Source organism: Hydra vulgaris, chromosome 10 (assembly GCF_038396675.1).
Source record: "Hydra vulgaris chromosome 10, alternate assembly HydraT2T_AEP".
Lineage (NCBI taxonomy): Eukaryota > Metazoa > Cnidaria > Hydrozoa > Anthoathecata > Hydridae > Hydra > Hydra vulgaris.
In genome coordinates, this window is record NC_088929.1 from 48,827,163 (window position 1) to 48,850,788 (window position 23,626).

At 27.5% G+C, this 23,626-nt stretch overlaps 1 protein-coding gene across 1 annotated transcript; it reads left to right on the forward strand.

Annotated features, from left to right (window-relative positions):
* Nucleotides 1–13,722: 13,722 nt before the first annotated feature.
* On the forward strand, nt 13,723–22,584 carry LOC136086406 (uncharacterized). The gene is made up of 2 exons (XM_065808704.1): nt 13,723–15,485; nt 22,317–22,584. Exons 1-2 carry the CDS (start codon nt 13,723–13,725, stop codon nt 22,582–22,584), a joined length of 2,031 nt encoding a protein of 676 aa, XP_065664776.1.
* The last annotated feature ends 1,042 nt before the right edge of the window (nt 22,585–23,626 follow it).

Consider the following 23,626-nt stretch of genomic DNA (forward strand, 5'->3'; position numbering starts at 1 on the left):
TAAACGAGAATATATACTACGGATTGTTAAAGAACGGATAAATAAAATTAAATAAAATTTGGAGAATTAATTATTACTTTTGAAAAATTCAACTTTACAAAAAATTTAACTTAAAATGACAACTTAATATTTAATCAGAGGAGCACCTATGGGTAATTGGTGCTCACGCTCTCCGAAGCTAGGTTGCATACGTTTTATTTCTGAAAAACTAATTTAAAATTAGATTATTTTTTCATTTAGGTCATAGTAAATTAAAAATTTGATATTTAATTTACCTAATGACTTTTCGCAAATGGTAGTAGAAACCGCGTTTGTCAACGGTATGCAGTATTACATTTGTTGTGCAGTTGTGGCGCAGCAGTTAGAAAAATGGCCTCAGAATCAATAGGTCTGAAGTTTGACGCCTGCCTTCGTCATATAAACGACATCGATAAGGAAGTTCACACTACCTTCCTTTTATTCTTTGTAATAAAATAATACATTAGCGATTAAAAAACGCAACCATTATAGCTTATTCTTGGCACAAATCAGGTGATGGTAATAGTATTTAATTTTCTTATTATTTGCATTAAATCTTTATCAAAAACAATCTGAGCCAAAAACGGATCTAGAAATTTTTTGTAAATTGTATTTTTTTTTTGTATGTTTACATTTGTCGTAAAATACATATTATATTTTACATAAACAAATTAACTAAGTTTCTGAAAAAAGATCATAATGTAGGTATGTGTGTAAAGATTTCAAACCATTTATTTATCTAAATTTTATATATGGTTCGAAAGAGCTTGAATTTGTAATAAAATGGTGAAAACTTTATGTAAAAAGAATAATTACCAAAAAAGTTATGCTCATTTAAGTAACATTATTTTTTATGAAGCATTGCTTAAGAAAAATGCAACTAACGTAAAAACTCGCGTTTGGCTAACGGCAGCTTTGTAATAGAATTATTGTTAATTTGCGCATGATTTTGCATAGTGAAATGTGCAAAACGATTAAAAACGTAATTAAAAAAGTTTCAAATTAAAATAACAAAATATTTTTAATGATTAAAACGTAATAATAAAATCTATTACAAAATTTTATAAAACATGCACAAAAAAAAATCGCATATTTTTGCGATATTTACAATAATTATATATATATATATATATATATATATATATATATATATATATATATATATATATATATATATATATATATATATATATATATATATATATACATATATATATATATATATATATATATATATATATATATATATATATATATATATATATATATATATATATATATATATATATATATATATATATATATATATATATATATATATATATATATATATATATATATATATATGGTTAAGGGTATATATATTTATTTTATTAAGGCTAGATATTTTATAGCGTATAGGTGAAATTTAAATAATTAAAAGCTTTAGCGATTTCGCCTCATTTTTATCGTTACTAATGAATTTCAATGAAAGATATATATACAAAAAAGATAGTGAAAATGAAGTACAAAAAAACAATGATAAAACACCATATAGTTCAACTAAAAACCTACACAAAAATATCCATCTAAACAATAGAAGGAGGGGGGGGGGGGAAAGCATATCCACCCACCCCCTCTTATATAAAGTTAGATAGATATATAGTCCATATATCTATCAAATTTTATATAAATTCCAACAAACCGCAAAAAATAAAAATAATTTTTTTACATACTTCTTTAACAAAAAATTTAGACTATAATAACTATTTTCAGCACTAGTCCGCCCTCACCTAGAATACTGTGGATCAATCTGTAACCCTGGACTTCTCAAAGACAAACGGCAACTAGAAAATGTGTTAAGAAGAGCTTCGAAACGAATCAATGGATTACAGGATCTACCGTATGAACAAAGATTGTTGGCATTAAATATGACAACTGTAAAATACAGGCTACTTCGTGCAGACCTAATCAACGTCTACAAAGGGTGCAAAAACAACAATAGTGACAGAAGTCTTTTTGAAATAGATAGTAAATTTATTACTCGTGGTCATATATATAAACTAAAAAAACAATCTTCGCGATTAAATTTACGTGTGAATTTTTTTTCTCTAAGAATAATAAATAAATGGAACTCTCTTCCTAATCACATTGTATCAGCGTTATCTTTAAAAACGTTTAAACTGCTTCTAGACAATCATCTAAAAAATGAATGGCTTCTCTATGACTAATCCACATTTTATTTTCTATTAGTTATACAAACTCTGTAATTGTCAAGTATTATATAATTAGGTTGACAGGCAGTTTATGCCTACACAATTTATTGTAAAACCTTAATTAAAAAAAAAAAAAAAAAAAAAAAAAAAATAATTATTTTCTTTTTTGCTTAGTAATGTTTTTAACAGAATTGCAGCTTTGAATAAAGCTTAGTTTTTGAAGCAAACAAAACTGTGACATCCATAGCTAGAAAGAGTCGATTCTTTAGTACGCAAACGAAACCACATACAATGATATCTAAAATAAAGTAAACCCCTAAATTAATATCGCTATACTTATTTAATAAGGATGCCTTATGTCGCGGATAATAAATAAATACATAACTGTTATTATTGCATTAATAAACATAATCAATCTCTAAAAAAATATGAACCAGTTTAATTTTGATATGAAAAAGATCAACATCCATCGAAGCAATCGTGTGGTTTTCATCATGTTGTGTAACCTTGCAATGATAGATAAGATAAAATATATCAATATAAAATTTAAAAAAAAATTAAGGCTAACAATTAGCTAAGTATATAATAAATTAACATGTAACTGTTATTACTGAATTAATAAATATAATCTTGAGGTCTTTAAGATGAACATCTACAGTAGCAAGCTGCCATCATAGTTTAGACGTTGCAATAAAAGATAAATGAAATTATATTAGATATTTAGCACAATAACTGAAAAACCCATTACAAATTAGAGAAGATGAGAATGATTTACTAACTTAAAAAAAAATTTTAAATCACTTAACTCGTGATACACAACACATTTCCCATTACCAAACAGAAAAATCGATAGAAGTAGACCCTTCAATACTTTTTAACCTGAAATATAATAGATTTGATTATAAGTTATAATGAAAAGAAAGTTATATTGTGTTAGTGTAACAATCTGGTAATGGCAGATCCCACTTGCCTAGAGTGTACTGATTTATTGTAACTAAACACTAACATCTCTCAATCCATGCAAGCAAAAGTCTGTCTTTCTGGGTAGAAACAATGTATAGCCATCATTATGATTAACATTAATTGTCATGAGCCAGGCAATTTGCTTATGTAAAATAGTAAATGAGCTTTGGTTTCCCATAGCTCGTTGCAACCAGGTCAACCATGATTGTTTGATATCGGTAACTAATCGACTACCTAAAATTACATTTCTATATACATATATGTATATACATCTATGTATACATAAAAACAAATTAAAATTTTTTCATTATCTTAAAAAAAGGGTAGGGTAGAGAGTATGATATACATTAGGCACTGTAAAATTTATTATAAAAATATATAAGATTAACCTATCTGTAATAAGATTAACCTACTATCTGTAAATAATATCTGTTAATGCAAGTTTATAAGACATACTATTATTTAAAATAACATATACCTTATTACACATTTCTATTATGTTATCACCATATCACCACTTTTTATGTATGCAGAAAGTTGATATTTGCTCACTTCATACTCAACACAACAGATGATAATATCTTCATTCTCTTTTGGTTTCCAATAAGAAACTATATATAAATCACTTTTCTTCTTTTTAATGCCAACAATTCTGCCTTATACATCCTGGATGCTAGTGGCATTATCAAAAAACATGTGGCAAATACTTCTTCCAATAGAAACTCCAATAAGAATTTCTTCAATATCTGAGGCCTCATTATTTTCTAGGTCAGGAAACATTTCTTTTACCTGATCAGGCATGCAATTCTTAATATTTTTTCTACATTTCTACGTTCTATGTTTTTTTTTTCCTGAATTTTATTTGCCATTCGTTTTATCAATTCTAACTTCAGGTCATTATGACATTGCATATTTGTAAACCGCTTTTTTCTGGCATTAGCCCATAATATCAACTTGTTTTGAATATCATTTGGCTTTTTGCATAGCAGAGCAGTTGTTTTATTTTTGCAAGCACAAAGTTTTGAAGAAAAAAAACAAAGAGTGGCATTTAGAGCTTTGTGCTTTGCAGCGCTAAACATACCCATAAGTTCTTCTGAATCAATGTTGTGAAGCCTAGCTGACTTAGTCTGGTCTTTAAGGTGATCATTAGAACTCATTTCAAATTGCTTGTACTGCCTGTCAATGACGCTAATAACTGCATTAAGGTAGTCAGCTAATGCTTTACTCATTTCATCAGTTACTGGGCAAAAGCTGATTATTGAATTAAAAACTACATCTTCAATATCATTACTAAAGAAATCAGTTTTTCGTTTAAGTAGAGATAAAGGATTCTTGCTGCTCTCAATAAGAGTGTTCCAAACATCTTTTACTACCTGAATGCCAGATATGTAGTCAAGTCCCGTACCTGGTGCAATATAAAATTTTGTCATCCAAGGACCAGAAAGTAGCTTTCCAATTAAAGCTAAAACACACAACTCATGGATACCTAAGGTGAAAAAGTTAATTAGTAACAAAGAATAATCTTTGTTTATAATAGTCTTTACTCCCCGTTAATCTTGCAAGTGTCATTACTATTTGTAATTTGTATTTGTAACTATATTTGTAACTAATTCTATAGCCTATATTATTGTGTAGCACTTTATCAAATGAACTGAACAGGTATAAAAAAGAAAAAAGATACCTGTTTCAGATGTAAAGTCTTGAAATAAACTATTTCGCAGTCCTCCGCATAACGCCAAGCCAGAACACAGAAATATCTTCAATATGGCATAATGACGGATCAAAATACCACATGTGTGAAAAAGCATATATAGTCTGTTGCCTCTATAGCGCGGTAGCAATCCTATGGGCAACTCATGTTCGTCCAAAAAGGTTACAAAACCTTTTGGATCACCTATGAATATCATAAAAAAGCTCATTTTGATGATTGCAAGAAGAATGTGAAATAAAAACATGCACTAATTATAACATTTCATTTTAACTCAAAATTTTATTCAGAAAACTTATTAAATTAAAGTAAAAGAATGGTTTTGATTAGTTAGAGTACCTTTTGCATCCTTATAGCAAAGTTTGTTCAGTTGTACAACAATGTCTGATAGTCATAAGCTGTACCTCCAGGAAGTTGATCAATAGCTACAACTATACATACTGATTCCATTCTCAAGTGCACAGCATTTACATGAACACCCTCCTGGGTTGTTGCATCAAAACCAAGTGTCAGATCTTTTATTGTAAATGCTATCTCAGCAGCTTGTATGTCTGAAAGCACACCAAGCTCAAGCATCATTAGTTCTACAGCTGTACAATGTGGAATTTGACTAAATCGGTAGCCATATATAAGTCTCCTAATATCTGTTGAGTAGCATTTTTCATTTTTGTTGTTTTGTGTTACTTGCTAAATCTCCTCCAACTCTTCCTGTAAATTCAGAATGTCATTTTGCAGTACAAGAATTGCAGAATTTTTTTCAGCAAGTTGTTGGCTTAAAATTGCCTTTTGATAAGAAAACTTTCTTTGCCTGGATGTCAACTGTTGTTTCAAACAAAAAATTTGATTTTGAAGTTTTATTAACAGTAAATTTGAAAACTTTTCTTTTAATTTTTTTCTAAGTTGAGAAATTATCTTTTTCTTACGAGTAATAACTTGATTTAGATATTTAAATCTGTATGTAAATCTTTGGCTTATCTCTTAAACCTTTAATACCCTCTATATGCTTTCTCTTCGTAATTGCCATTTCGTTTGCCAAAATGGTTAATCTCTTTCTCATAATCTTTTTTCTGGGACTCAACTGGTCAGCTCTCAAACTGGATAGTGGTTCATGAGAAGAGGTTTTTAAAGTAGGACAAGATAAAGGAGATAAGTGATCACTATTTGATCAGATGAAACACTGATTTGTTGAGAAGAAAATGAAGAACATGTAGCAAAGTCAATTGAGGTTGCAATTGATTGCGATGTTTGTGCCACAGCAGATGTTGTTATTTGGAATGAAAATGTTGCAGATGTCAACAAATGGTTTCGAATTTCGTGAAAAATGGTTTACAAAGACTTTTGATGTTCTAACTAGTTGCAGAATTTGACTTATACAAATTTTGATGTTAAAATACTTACCGATTAGTTCTACAGTTACTTTATATGAATCATTGTTAGTTGCAAATATATGCAGTACATGTCCATTTCTACAGCTAATATTAAAATGAGCTGGTATTGGAAAATTACAAGCTAAATAAGTTTTAGCTTTACCATAAAATAGATTTGTTTTCTTGTCAGGTCCTATGATGCACTAAATTAAATTCAACAATCATAATACTACTATTTAATTGGGTCGGCTATTAATCATAATTAAATAATTTAAAAAATCACCATTAATCTATAAAAAATTTTTTTAAATATATGTATAAATTTTTATATCATATATAGCTTAAGGTGGCTATATGGTAAATTATGGGTATGGAAAAAGCTGAGAAAATGCTGTTATTGTTTTTAATGATTTTTATACAGAATAATCATAAAATAGTTTTAAATAATTTTATTTTTAGCATTTTAAATTTTATTTTGCAGAATTTTGCCTTTAAACTAGTTTTGGTGGTGGAAAAGAGTTAGCCATCAAAAAAAAAAAAAAAAAAAAAAATATATATATATATATATATATATATATATATATATATATATATATATATATATATATATATATATATATATATATATATATATATATATATATATATATAACCACCTTAATTATACTTGTTAGTTTTTGTGTAAATCATTTAACTGCTATAAAAAAAGACAACAAATATTCTTAGTAAAAGGCTATTAAAAAAAAGTTTGTGTAACAGTTCTAATAAAATATATCATTATAATGAATAAAAAATCAAAAATACTGAATTCTCCACTGTCAAAAACCGCCCTTCCCCTAACACTCTGTAACGGAAGTGGAAATACATACCTCCACTGCGAAGAACAATAGGGTATGAGGTCATGAATATTTTTAGATGAAATTTGGCATGCACATAGAAAATAGATCTATACAGTTGCCTGAAAAATTCCAAATATGTACCAACATGCCTTCTATATTAATGCACCTCCGGAACAGAAACGAAATTTTAAAACCGAATGAAAATCACTGGTAACTGTAAAAAAACAAACAGAATTTATAACAAAAAGTAACAGTAACAATAGCAGAAACAATTTTATAAAGTGTAACAGTAACAGTAACACTAAAAGAGGTGGAAATGGTACCTCCACTGGGTCGAAAAATACGGTATTTGGTCATGAATATTTTTTAATGAAATTTGGCAGGCACAAAGGAAATAGACCTATACAGTTGACTGGAAAATTTTTACAACATTATACTTATCATTTTTTTAGTAATTTTCTACTTTGAGGCTCTTTGTTTTCCACTGGACATCTGCCCTTTTGTACTTTTATCTCACTCTGCTCAACTCTTTCTAACTTATTATTCATCCCTAAGGCGTTCACTGCTCGGTGCAGCTTCACTAAAATGCTTTGCATTTACAACAACAAAATATGTACCAACATGCCTTCAATATCAATGCAGTGCCAGAACAGGAACGAAATTTTGAATAGCAATAAAAAAGTTGAAAAATTTATTACACGTAAAAAAAACCCATAATTTATTCAAGATAAAACATTCTACTTTTTTAATAAAGTCTAAGCTGATATAAAATTCTAAAAAAAAAGACAAATAAGTACATCTTTACCACACCGACTTCGAGCACGCTGTGAAAAAAAAGGTCACAGCTTTTGTCTTTGAAACCGGTGCCGTAAAAAACCAGATACGCACGTACCTACATAATGATCTAATCATTTTGATCACTGATCTCAAAATATAACTGGATAGCGCATGCGGCAAATTTTTTGAAGCCAGTTTTGGCCTCCCAAGATGGCGACGGTTTCGGTTGATTACAAATGAAGAAATTTTTGTTACGAACTTATATGTCATTTACATATATAAATATTATGAAATTTACATGCCTCAAATATAATTTTTGGTTTTACATAACAATAATTAAAAAAAAAAAAAAGGCAATATTACATATTTACGTAAATTTCTCTATTGTTTAACAAAATATATTCTACACAATAAGTTTGTATAATATCTTGATTTTTTAAAGATGAATAAATGTTATTAAATAAGATAAAAATTTTAAGTTTTTTTTAATTAAGAATTAGTTTATTTAACATTAGTAAAGAACAAATAAGGAGTTAGTAGTTATACAAGTTAACAATTTCCAAACAACTTTCGAATAATTATTTTAAGTTTGAAAAACTGAAATAATTTTATTCATATTTTGTTTATTTTCATTTAACTACTTTCTTTTAATTTTAGTTTTACTATAAATTATTTGTTTAATATTGTTTATAATACAATTTATGCACCTTTTAGTTCTTAACTACCCAATGCTGTGTGCTAGAAGGTTAATAACATAACTGCATGGTAGGCAGCTAATTATCTTTTTAAAATAAACTATTATGAAATTAGTTTTTCAAATAGATATCACAAATTTACAAATGCTGCATGAACTATTAGCTGAGCTCTGTGAGTACACACAACTCAGGGGTTCGTTCTAGAATTTTTTTATATAGTTATTTGTGTCATATTATTTTATTATTATTATTATATATATATATATATATATATATATATATATATATATATATATATATATATATATATATATATATATATATATATATATATATATATATATATCAAACATGAGGAGCTAGATCAATTATTATTTTCAAGAAATCGACTGATCTCAAAGCAGCACTTGCTAATGCATTTTGAATTCCAATTTCTTTTGGAAAGAGGCAATTTATTAAAACAACCAATTAATTTGGAAACACCTTTCTGTTTCTTTGCATATAACACTTATGGTTGGTTTAATCAAACCTCCTATCTTTGAATTTTAAAAAGCTATTTTGTTTTAAACGAAAAGGGAATACAAGTGCATTCTGACATTTAATGAGGATATTTTTTTTTGAAGTCATTTTATCTACGTATCCAGCAATATATGGGATCAAAGTTTTTTTGTATTCAAATAGGTTGTTGGAATTTGGAATATCTGCATTATGGTGATCACTAACTGTTGGTTCTCTCTCCAACAAATCATATTTTCTTATTAATTCAATTCCAGTAAAAGATATTTTAGTACTAAAATCACCAAAAGAATCGTCTAAAACATATATATGAGTTTTATCTCTGATGCTGCAGTTTTCATTTGAAAATTGAACGGTAATTTGCATAAAAAGTTATTTATATGTGAATTGTTGGCAATTGATATTGCTGTTAAACATTTCTGCAGATCTCACAGCACCAAAAAAGAGCTCTAGATGGTTTTGACTGAGCTTATATGATAATAAATAATTTAATGGTGAGCCTTCTTTTTCAACCCAGTCAAGAAATACCTTTAGCAGATTTAATTGCTGCCAAATATCCAATGAAATCAGTTTTTCGATTATACAAGATCATTTGTGTAGCAGTAATCTCTTTAAGACTAATAATATTCTTCAGCAAATCATTTTCTTGAATTTAATGTCATATAATCAATCTATTATGCAAATAAACTCAACAACATATTTATAAAATTATTTAACAGCTATTTACAGTTCATTAATATAAAAAAAAGTCAGCAAGCTGTAATATATAACCATAATACTTAACAGCAGGTAAGCAGGATATTTAATTAAAGTTAAGGAGATATTTCAAAGAGGAGGAAATGTTTTGAACATTTCTATATAAAGAAATAAATAAATTTTTTTCAAACAAATGTATTTTTAAATACATTTGTTTCTTCAATTGTATTGAGTGATTATCCTTCAAACTATAAGAAACTATTATTTACTTTTTATTTGTTTTAAAAGTTGTTATAAATAATTATAATTCAGACCTGGTTTTTTTTTACCAGTATAAGTGACACCTAATAATATTTTATTCAAATAATTTATGCAATAATAGAATTCAAGTATAATATAATTCTAGAAAGAACCCCTAAGTTTTTGTATACTCACAGCACTCAATTAACAATTCATGTAGAATTTGTACAAAATGGCATCTTACTACAAAAAATAGAGAATATAGTAGTAGAGAATATAGAGGGTAGAAATGATTGCCGTTTATCATACTGTTATGTTATTAACCTTTTAGCATACAGCATTGGGAACTAAAAACTATAAGACTTATAGTTTTTAGTTCCCAATACTTATACATAAGACTTAACTAAATTTGTAAATGCCATTTAATAATAAATTCAATTATACAAAAAAATAACTTCTTTTTTTCTCTAATATTTATAAAATTCATTTGTTTTCTTTTATTTTTAACAAATTTATAAGCTTATTTATTTATTTTTTTAGTAATTTGATATAGCCATTTAAATTGTATATCGGTTTCACCGCTAGGAACTAAAATCGCCGCCATCTTGGGAGGCCAATTTTAGCTTCAACTTTTTTCGGAAAAAACAATAGAACCAGCTATCCAGTTATATTTTGAGATCAGTGCATTTTGATCTTTTTTCATCAAAACCTTTAAAAAAATTTTTTAACTTTTTTTGTTTTTTGTTTGTTTTTGTTCCTTACAAATTCGTAATATATAACAGAATCTTCACAAAGTAAGTAAACTAAAAATCACATAGTTACGTTACACAAAAAATATATAAAATAAAACTGTAAAGTATTAGAAATTACTTTAAAGAACGCGAGAAACATGCAAAAGACCTATGGTCTTGTCATCAAGAAACCACTATGCGTTACAAATATTTTTGGATACTTCAATTTAAAACAAGTTTATGTTTAAAAAAATAATGTTATTAGTTTCGGCGGAATGAAAATAAAAATGCAAAATTCAAAAAACAAAAAATGCAGACAAAAAGAAGTATTTAATTTTTTAAATTTTATTTCAATACACATAAATATAAGTAGGTACACGATTTGCTAAATAGGTAATATATAGTCGTTCATGTGTTGATAAGTAAGCCAATTATTTTTGTTGTTATTGTTGTTGTTTTTGAGTTATTTAGAGTTTTTAGAGTTATTAGAGTTTAGAATGGTTTCGGAACAAAGTTAGCTTTATACATAGTTATAAATGTTTTGGGGTTAATAAAAGTTCACAAAGCTGTTAGTGTTTATAATGACTTTTAATAACGTTTTTAGAGTATTTAAGTTATTCGATTTTTCCAGTTGAGTATTTTTGGATATTAATTTGTTATTTTGACAAGGGTCACGGTACGAAATGGAAAAGCGCGAAAGATTAGTTTTTTTAAAAGGTACGTTGAAGTTTCCCGTTCCTCTGGTATGGTATCTATTTTTGCTATTTTGGAAGAAATTCTTTAAAAAGTAAGAAGGAACAAGTTCATGTTTATATTTGAGCATAAATAACAAATTTTGGACTATATTGATTTGATATACATTTAATACTTTCAAATATTTTAAAAGTGGCTCAGCATGCGAGAGTCTATCCTTATTAAAAACTATTCTTGCAGCATGTTTTTGTTTTCGATATAGTGTGGTTAGTTTGGATTTATGAGTACTCGCCCATGCAACATTAGCGTATATGTAGTAGCTTTGTATGAAAGAGAAGTATAGAAACTTTAAATTATCAGGAGACAGTATAGAACTAGCTTTGTAGAGGATACCAATGTTTTTTGATATTTTTGTATTTAATATATCTATATGTGATTTCCATGAGATTTTCTCATCAATAAGTACCTCTAGAAATTTAGTTGTTTGGGTTCTCTTTATTTCTTTAGTATCTATATTTAGCGAAATTATTTTTTAAGGTTAGAATGAAAAAGAATGTATTCGGTTTTTTCTGTGTTGAGCGATAACTTTTAGACTTTAACCAATTGTTTATTTTTTCAAGCTCAATATTTGTAGTTTCATAAAGTTCTGTAATTGATGAGGATGCATAAAATAAATTGGTGTCGTCTGCGAACATTATGACATCCAATTTACTTGAGGCTTAAGGAAGATTGTTTATATATGTTAAAAACAAAAGAGGTGCAAGAATGGAACCTTGGGGGACACTGCATTTTATTTTGAGTAATTTTGAAAATTATTTTTCATGAGCAATAACGCATTGTTTTCTGTCTAGTAAAAAATTTTGAACCAGTTTAGTGCAACACCTTTTATTCCATATTTTTCCATTTTCCTAATTAAGAAGCGTGATCTACTGTGTCAAATGCCTTAGATAAATCAACAAAGACTCCAAGGACGTATTTTTTGTTCTCAAAAGAGTCATTTGCATTATTTATAAGATCAAGAATTGTGTGCTCGGTTGAATGTTGCTTTTGGAAGCCAAACTGTTTTTCATTTAGGATTTAGATATTTGTTAGATATTTGTACAGTTTATTGTATATTACTCTCTCCAAAAGTTTTGAAAATACTGGAAGAACTTTTTTTGCGTTTGCGGCACAAGACGAGTAAGACGTATTCTTTTTTTGAGCATAACTTTATTTACAATAAAAATGGAAATAAATATTAAAAATATAGAAAAAATTATCACAAGCAAACTAGAAGAACAAAAAAGAAGTATACTAGCAGAAACGGAGAGATTACTCAAAGATCATGAAAAAAACTTCACTACAATAATAAGTTCGAATTTCAAAATAATAACAGCAAGGTTAGACAAAATGGACGCTGAAATAAACAATAACAAGTTAAATATCAGAAGAGTTGAAAATGAAGTTGACGAAATAAAAGTCAGCTTAAATTTCCGAGAAGAAAAAGCTAAGGATGAACTTATTCATATAAAAACAAAAAATGATAATGAAATTTTGATGTTAAAAAAAAAATCTATTGACTTAGAGAATCGCTCGAGACGTAATAACTTACGTATCGATGGCATAAAAGAAAACCCTGAAGAAAACTGGAGTGATTGTGAGAAGGCTGTAAAAGACATCTTTAAAACAAAGCTAAATATATTAAGTGAAGTAGTTGTGGAACGAGCGCACCGAGTCGGTGCAGTTAAAGATAATAAAACACCAAGATCAATCGTTCTAAAGCTTTTGAATTATCATGATAAAAATAAAATATTAAGCTCAGTAAATAAACTTAAAGGAACCGGTATTTATATTAATGAAGATTATGCAAAAGAAACGATGTTAGAAAGAAAGAAGCTTTGGGAAGAAGTTAAACGATTACGAAACGAAGGTAAATTTGCAGTTATTAAATTTGATAAAATTTATTGTAGAGATTTTAGAAAGTAAACGCGCGAAGTTATATTAAGCGAAGCGCTATTTTAACGATTTCAATTAATGACTAACTTAACAATAGATTTTGAAAAATTACACTTTAATGTTTTCAATGTTGTCAGCAAATGTTTTACTTAATGATATTTCTGACGTTGATTTGCATTTTTTTAACGAAAACAATTTTAGTTCGTCCCTTTTTGAAATAAAAACTTTTAAAAGTGAACTAAAAACGTTAAAGAGTAATTTTACTGTAATACACATTAACATAAGAAGTATAAATAGCAACATGGATAAGCTAAAACATTTTCTTATCGAATGCGATTATCTATTCAGTATGATATGCCTAACAGAAACGTGGTGTTCTGACGAATCATGCAGAATAAATTCAAGTTTAGAAATTCCTAACTACAAATTATTATCATCTGAAAGAAAAACTAACAAAAGGGGAGGTGGAATTATAACTTATATTAGGAATGATCAAGTTACCAAAATTAGAGATGACCTTTCGATCTCAGATGCCGATAGTGAGGTTTTTACAATTGAAATAACTAGCAACAAATCAAAAAACATACTGGTCTCCACATGTTACCGGCCACCTGAAGGTGATTTATTTAAATTTTCCAATCATTTAAAACAAATTTTTATAAAAAACAACAATGAGCAAAAAAAAATATTCTGTATTGGAGACATAAACATAGATTGTTTACAATATGATAAACATGCCAATACTAAACTTTTTTTTGACGAAATGCTTCAACATTACATCTTCCCAATTATTAACAAGCCAACTCGAGTAACTCCAACTTCAATCACTGCAATAGACAATATATTAACTAATTCATTGTTTGATACTTCTCTAAAGGCAGGAATAATAAAGGCAGATATATCTGATCATTTTCCTATTTTCTTCTCCTTGACGCAAGATATAAAATCTAATAATAGTTGTAAAATTAAAACTTATAAAAGCAAAATCAACAAATTTGCTATTCAACAATTTAAAGACTCACTGTCGGCAGAAGAGTGGGATAAGGTATACCATGAATGCAATCTTGGGCACACTAACTCTGCTTATAATAACTTCGAAAAAATTTTCCTAAAAAGCTATAATATGCACTTCCCAATTAAAGTAAAATTTATAAAAGAAAAACATTTAAAATGTCCATGGATCACCAAAGGTATAAAAAAATCCTCAAAAAAAAAACAAAAACTTCATATTAAATACTTAAAAAATAGAAATGAGGCAAACCTAAATGTTTACAAACAGTATAAAAACTTGTTTGAAAAAATTAAAAAAAATTCAAAGAAAAACTATTACTCAAATAAAATAAAAAACACAAATGGTGATATTAAGAAAACTTGGGATATCATGAAAGAAATAATTGGGATAAAAACCTGCAAAATAAATAGTTTACCTGCTCAAATTGTCATAGATAATAAAGAGTATGACAATAATAATGCAATTTCAGAAAAATTTAATAGTTTTTTTGTCAACATAGGCCCAAATCTAGCTTCAAAAGTCAATTGTCCAAACAACTCATTTGAAACTTATCTAACTAGTGTCAACAACGAATTAATATTTAAAGAACTAAAAATTGATGAACTCGAAAATGCAATAAACTCTCTTAAAACAAACAAGTCTCCAGGTATAGATGACATTTGCAGTAATATCGTCGTCAATGTCTTTTCGGAGATACGCAAACCTATTTTCGAAATATTTAAATCATCAATTATAACAGGAACTGTACCAGATAAATTAAAAGTAGCTAAAATTGTACCTATTTTTAAAACCGGTGAAACATTTCTAATAAACAATTACAGACCAATCTCAATACTTCCAACCTTTTCTAAAATACTTGAAAGAATAATCTATAATAGATTATATGAATACCTAATTCAAAACAAGTTCTTAAATAAAAAACAATTCGGCTTTCAAGCACAGCACTCAACAGAACATGCAATTTTAGATTTAGTTAATAGCATAAGTGATTCTTTTAATAAAAAGCAATTTGTATTAGGAACTTTTATAGACCTATCCAAAGCATTTGACACAATGGAAAAAATGGAAAAATACGGAATAAAAAATACTAGCCTAGATTGGTTTAAAAGTTATCTGTGCAACAGACAACAATGTGTTATTTCGAACGATAATAAGTATTCTAATTTACTAAAAATAAAATGCGGAGTTCCCCAAGGTTCCATTCTTGGTCCTCTTTTATTTTTAATTTATATTAACGATCTTCCACAATCACTAAAAAAACTTGATGCAATATTGTTTGCTGATGACAGAAATTTATTTTATTCATCAGCATCAATTGAAAATCTCTTTGAGTCTCCAAATAATGACCTTGAGAGTCTAAACATTTGGTTTAAAGTAAATAAATTATCTTTAAATCAAGAAAAAACAAAATACATCTTGTTTCATTCCAACCAACAAAAAAACAAAATACCAAGCATGCTACCATTACTAAAAATTGATAACATAAACATCGAAAGAACTGAAACTATTAAATTTCTTGGGATAATTATTGACGAAACGATTTCTTGGAAACCCCATGTAAAAACATTGAATACAAAAATATCAAAAAGTATCGGCATACTTTACAAAGTCAAAACTATACTTTCCCAGGAGAATCTGAAAGTTCTCTACTTTTCTTATATACAAAGTTATCTAACATATGCTAATATTGCCTGGGGAAGTACAAATAAATCTAAATTAAGTTCTCTATATACACACCAAAAACACGCATCAAGATTGATTTATAATAAAAATAAATTCACTCATGCCGATCCTTTACTTAAAAACTTGAATGCTTTAAATATCTATCAAATTAACATCTACCAAAATGTTTTATTTATGCTCAAATATAAGCTCGGACTTGTCCCAACTCATTTTACTAATAACTTTTTTCAAACCAACGCCAACAGATATACCACACGAGGAACCGGAAACTTTACATTGCCCATAAAAAAAACAAAATTTTCGAGATTTTCAATTGTATACCGTGGCCCCTATTTATACAACAAAACAATACCTCAAAATATAGAACTTACTAAATTGGATAATCTTATTGCCCTGAAGAAAAAACTAAAAGATCTCATAATTAACAAAACCAATTTTATCGATATGTATTAAATATAAAAGAACAATTAATATAATAAAATGTAAAAAGAACAATTTAAGCTATAAAAATAAATAAAAAAGAAATAAAACATAAAATATAAAAAAATAAAAAAATAAAAAATGTTAGCAACTATACATAGTTAATTTTTTTCTGAACAGTAGACCTCAAAAAATTAATGTTTGTCTTTACTCTTTAAATTTTTAGTTTATTTTGTATTTTAAAGGTTCTCGATGAAAAGACTTTTCTTAGTCTTCTGCGAGTTTCCTTACAACTACATAGTACTACTAACCCCTATAACATTTTAAAGTTATGTTACGTCTTAATCGGTTACAATTGGTAACAAGGTTACATTCTCTAACTTTTAATTAAATATTAAGTAAATAAACTTGATAATGCAGTAAATGTTTGTTTTATATTGCCGTGTTGCTAAAAATCATCTTTTATTTTATTTTTATTGTAAAATAGCTTCGTCTCAATTGGTTACTTTGTCACGAAAAAAAAAAAAATTCTTAATTCGCAACGTTACGTCTCAATTAGTTTTCTTTTTAACTATATAAAGTGTAACCAAATAAGACGTAACATAACGTTACTAAATATAGATTCGAGACGTAACTAAACTACGTGACGCAAATGGATTTTTTTAACGTTACATTATGTCTTAATTGGTTACACTCTAACAAGTATCAAGATAGACGTAAGGAAACGTAAAATAAATTAAATTTGTGACGCGTTAAATTTGCAAATTAATTTTAATTAATACGTAACATCACGTGTCATAGGGTTACAGTAAATAAGATATATATAAGGAATTAGATTGCTTGTGGGTTAGTTTTTTTTTTAAATACTTTTTTTTATTACAATGGTCTGGACAAATGCATTCAGGGCATTTACAATATTGTTAATTCAACAAATTTGTTAAATACTGTAATTCATTTATGAGTTATGGTATTCAACAATACATTTGTTAAGACATAAGTAACTAAAAAAAGTTTTAGAAAAATATTTTTTTGTTAAAAAATTCAAATCGCAAAGTTGCAAATAGTTAATTGCAACTTCGCGAATCGAAACGTTGTTTTCGTGACAAATTTGTTATAAAAAAAAATTAGAAATAATTTTTTGTATATAGTTAAAAGTTTAAAAAAATACCAGTATGGTTTTTTTTAACTTATAAATACTAATTAAAAAAAAACCATAACACTTATAATTATAACAGTGCACTTTTAATAAGTGTAAACTAAGACGCAACATAACGTCAAAAAAATCTATAGGTATTTTAAATGCGTCTCACATTTATATTATATAAAGTAACATCACGTTTTATTTAATCAAAAGCTTTTAAATTTATAAGTTTAGAAAATAATCTTTGTTTAATAAAACCCTCAAGCAATCCAATGTAATTATTATATATATACTTAATTTTTTTTACATAAAAAAGATCTCGAATAATTCTTGTTTCTTATAAAATAGTTAAATCAGATTGCTAGTGGGTTTGATTTGAAATGAAACTTTTTTTAAGTCTTATAAACGGCGTAAATCGTTATTAAATCCGAAGACGGCATATTAAAACATTTTTAAAACTCAAGTTTTTTTTGCAACTTTTTTGATTAAAACTTAGATTTCAATGCGGTAGAAAAGTATTATTTTGAGGTACATGAAACAATACACAGTTGATGTATGAACACTCCATTGCGCCTGAACCTTATATTTATATCTGTAAATGGCGTAAACACGATTTGGGGGGAGGAGGTAATCAGGGGTCAATTATAAAAGAAAGAAGACACTAACCCAAAAAAAAAGGTAGGTACGTTAAAAGCGCAGGTTCTTTTATTGAGGTGGAGGGTACTAAAAAAAGCGTATATTAAAATTATAAAAAAAGACACTAAACTAAAAAAAAAGTAGGAACGATAAAAGCGTAGATTCTTTTATTGAGGTGGAGGGTACTAAAAATGGGGGAGGGGAAGAAGGATTGAAATAAAAGCGTACGTATTTAATGAACGACTCCTAATTAGAAATACATTTATACATATACAATTAGCAATGATAGTTAAAATTATGCTTGCAATTTTCGGCTTTTAAACGAGGCATAAGGGGTGTTCAAAATTTTTTTATTATAAAACGAAAATACACAAGAAACCCAATATGGAGCAAATATGAAAAAAATACGATTACAAAAAAAAAAAATTCTAAAAATATTGACATTTACCTTGTGCTCAAGCAGCAAAAAACCCCGGAAAATGCGCTAAATATTTTCTGAAAACAAAATTTTTTATGTGATAATGACCCAAATTTTTTTTAGATTGTTATGTATTCCGGTTTTTTCATAAATGTTGTTTAAGTTAAAAAAAAAGATTTAGGAAAAAAAAAACTATGGGCAAATACGCAATAAAGTTTTATTTTTTTGACTAAATTTTGCCAAACTTTATTTTATTTTAAACAACAAATACGAAGAAACCAGAAAACACAATAATCTAAAAAAGAAATTGGACCATTATAATCACATTAGCATTTTTTTTTTACAAATATTGAGATTTACCTTGCGCTCAAAGTCAAATAATTTGGGGACAATTTGGGGCATTTTTCGAGGTGTTTTGCAAATCGCAAAAACGCATTAACCTCCCATAAGGTAGCAGAGGCGCTCGGGGATCAATTAAAACGAATGTCAATGCATGCAAAACGCGCAGTAATCAAGGCAGAAGCCAGACTAATAGGCATACCTAGTCGGGCACCAAAGAAGGCTAGTATTGCACCTGAATCTATTGGTAATGATAATTCTGACAGTAACGCCTTTGATGATATTTGCAACGATGATAGTTCGTTTACCAAAGACAGTAGTTAGAGGCAAAATGTACACAGATTATATTATTACTATGTTAATTATTTTTTTCGTTATAATAAACTTCTGAATTAAATGCTTTTTTCTGATCGCCATCAATAAATTTTATATGAAATTTGAAATATATATGAAGAGGAGGGAGGAGAGTAATCAGGTGCGTTCAATCCCCCTTTATTTGCATATTCTCTTTATTTCAAAGAACTTTTAAATGTAAAATTAAGAAAAATTTATATTTACTATTACAATCTGCCTTTTTTCTAAAAATTTTCACGTTACGGGTCCGTATATATATATATATATATATATATATATATATATATATATATATATATATATATATATATATATATATATATATATATATATATATATATATATATATATATATATATATATATATATATATATATATATATATATATATGTATATATACACAACACATAAACGACTTATTATTAATGTTAATTACAATATTTTAAATCTAATTACGTTAAAACTTTTAATATAAATAAAACGTTTTTAAATTTTTTTTATTTAATCAGCGTAACACTTCTTTTGTTTTTATTACCCCACAAGCAAAAACGTGTATATAATGTCAATTTAGACAATTTTTAAGTATAAACATGATGATTAAAATATACTATGGAAAGGTTTGTGTTACTATCATTTATTACGAGGATATATTATGTTACTTAAGTTTTGTTATAAGTTATTATGTGATATACATAGTGTGATTGGCATTAGTCTACGCCTGACTCTCTAGACGATGCTACGTTCTTAATTGCCTACATTATACAGGCTGTAAGAGTAACTTGCAGCAATATTGTAGGCCGGTAATTAGGTGTTCAATCGCCTACAAGATAACAATTAAATATCGCCTATATGAAAGTCGCCACTGGTGATCATGATCCCGTCTTATTAGGTCAAAATGTTACGTATTAATACGCTATTCGTTACATCTCGGATACGTAAAAATAATACTTTTGCACGTAAAGTTACGTTACAATGTTACGTATCATTACGTAAAATCTTACGTCTCGGTTACGTAAAAATAACGGACATTTTGCACGTATTGTTACGTTACAATTTTACGTATCGTTACGTAAAATCTTTCGTCTCGGTTACGTAAAAATAACGGACATTTTGCACGTAACGTAACGAATCTTGTTTACGTTACAATACGTAATGTAACCTGAAAATGTTATAGGGGTAATATATGTTGATATATATTTTCAACAAATAACATATATTTTCAACGACAACGACAAGCAAGTTCCTAGTAGCACTGTGGTGCGACGGACTTGCGTATATTTATTAAATGCATGGGTTAATAGCCAGCACATTATATTATAAACCACGAATTTATTATTTTCATTCGCATGAGTTAAAATGTCAAACGCGCATGCGTTAAACAGCATTGTTAACGCTCTTTAGATATTGTAAATATTTGTGGTGGACATTTATATAAACTAGAGAAATGTAAATATTATTTGTTTTTGAAATATATAATAATGATTGTTTTAAAAAAAAAAAAAAAAAAAAAGAACTGAGATAGGTCTGTAGTTATTTAGTGTAAATGAATATCCGGTTTTTAATATTGGTATTACCTTAGCTATTTTTAATTTATTCGGTACAGATCCTGTATTAATTGAAGATTTAAATATTTCATAGATAGGTTGTTTTATTACTGGAAACATATTTACAACTATATAGCTACAAATATCGTCTATCCCAGGGGCCTTATTTGTCTTAAGCGAATTTTTTTGCAACTTCTAGTTCTTCATGGTTTAGTCCAGAAAAAATATTTAAGCAGAAATGTTGGTTTGTGATATAGGTTTCGAAGGAGATATCAGGGCATTGAATTTTTGAAGTCATGTTAGGGCCTATGTTTGCAAAAAAACTATTGAAGTTTTCAGCAATAGAAATTTTGTCGATATATTCAGTTTCGTTAACAATAATTTTATCGGGTAAATTATTTGATTTTGTATGGTTTTTACCTATTATTTCTTTCAATATGTTCCAGGTTTTTTATGTAATCACTTTTGCTTTTTTGTAGTTTTTTTGAGTAATATATATTTTTTTGAATTCTTTCTAATTTTTTCAAATAGATTTTTGTATCCCTTGTATGCAGTTAAGTTAGTTTCGTTTCTGTTTTTTAAATACTTGATATAGAGTTTTTGCTTTGGTTTTGATGATTTTCTAATCCCGTTAGTTATCCATGGGCAGTTTAAATATTTTAGCTTTATTTCTTTCTCTTCAACAGGAAATGTTTATTGTAGTGATCTAGAAAAATATTTATAAATAGATTGTATGCGGAATTTGTGTGGCCAAGGTTACATTCTTGATACACTCCATCCCAATTTACTACCGATAGCGAGTCTTTAAAATTTTTTATAGAGAACTGGTTGATTTTTCTTTTATAAATTTTGGTGTTAGGACTGTTATAGGTTTTTAAATCTTGAGATAATGAAAAATAAATAGGAAAATGATCTGATATATTGGTTTTGATAATTCCTGCGTTTAAAGAGGTTTCTATAAATGTATTTGTTATTATATTGTCTATAGCAGAGACGGAGGTGGGGGTTACTCGAGTAGATTTGTTGACGATTGAAAGGATGCACAATTGAAATAGATTATCAAAAAAGAGTTTAGTAATCGTATTTTGTTTGTAGTTTAGATTGTTAATATTTAAATCCCCTATAAAGAAAATATTTTAAATAAAGAAAATGCGTACAAATCATATAAAAAGGTTTATCAAAATAACTTAAAACAAGCTAAAATAAAGTACTATTCTAACCAGCTGGATAAAAATAAGTTTGATATCAAGAAAACTTGGCCTATTATAAATGAATTAACTGGAAAAGAGAAAAAGAAACTCTCTTGTTTACCAAAAAAAGTAATTATCAACAGCAAAACTATAACAAGTGAAAAAATATATGTCAAGACTTTAACAATTATTTTGTTAATGTAAGCGCCTCTCATGCATCTAACATTGTTCAGTCAACTAAAGAGTTTGATGAATACTTGGGAGAGAAACCCACAACTAGCATATCTAATGAAAAAATAAGTAAACACGAGTTTAACAAAGCACTATTTGAACTAAAGCGTCACAAGTTATGTGGATATGACGACATTACCAGTAATGTAGCTAACTATGTTATGGATATTATAAGTAAACCATTATTTTATTTAATAGCATTTTCATTTGAGAATAATATATTTCCTGATAAATCAAAATAAGCCAAAATTCACCCAGTTTTTAAAAATGGTGATTGTTCATCTGTTTGCAACTACCGTCCAAAATTACTACTCCCTGTCTTTTCAAAAATATTTGAAAGGGTAATTTTTAATAGAATTTATGATTACATGACATTAAATACACCTTTGTACAAAAATCAATTTGGATTTCAGAGATACTGCTTTACTGAACATGCTATTATTGAACTTTCCAATAAAATATCTATGTCATAACATATAATTGGGTTAAAAGTTATCTTTTTAATAGAAAACAGTTTGTTGTCCTGGAGGAGTCAGAAGCTCTTGATATTGTTTGCGGAGTCACACAGGGATCAATCTTGGGGCCTTTATTATTTTTAATATATATTAGTGATATGAATAAAGTTTCTCATAAAATATCGTCAATTATGTATGCAGACGATACAAATTTGTTCTGATGTAAAAATATTGTTCGAAACAATGAACACTGAGCAACAATTCTGATGTAAAAATATTGTTCGAAACAATGAACACTGAGCTAGAAGGCTTTAACTAATGATTTATAGCTAATAAGTTATCTATAAATTGGAAAGCAACTTTTACTCTCTTCCATAAAATAAAACAATCAACTAATCTTCCGTTAAACTTGCCAAAACTTTCAATCAAAGAAAAGGAAATAATTCGAGTTAACCATACAAGGTTTTTGGAAGCAATATTTGATTATACAAGGTTTTTGGGAGCAATATTGAGAACTTATCATGGAAAAAGCATATTAGTCTCATTTAAGCAAAAATATATCGTCTGCTATAAATGTATTATATAAATCTTGGGGCTTTCTTGATTTTAAATCAAGTAAAATGCTTTACTTCAGTCTTGTTCTTTGTCATTTCTCTTACGCTAATATTATTTGGGCTAACACATACAAAACTAAATTAATAAGATTACAGAGCCTTCAAAACCACGAACGTAAACCAGTAACCTACTTAAAGAGATTAGAAAACCCTTCCCCTGTAGTGAAATACATGAATGAGTTAAATATATCAACACTAAATTCGCTTCAAAATTT

Excerpts from the sequence above, each read along its gene's own strand:
- LOC136086406 (XM_065808704.1), top strand. The coding sequence starts at position 13,723 with ATGATATGCCTAACAGAAACGTGGTGTTCTGACGAATCATGCAGAATA. Across the intron at positions 15,486-22,316 it reads AAAAATACTAGCCTAGATTG|CGCCTCTCATGCATCTAACA; the intron begins GTTTAAAAGTTA and ends TGTTAATGTAAG.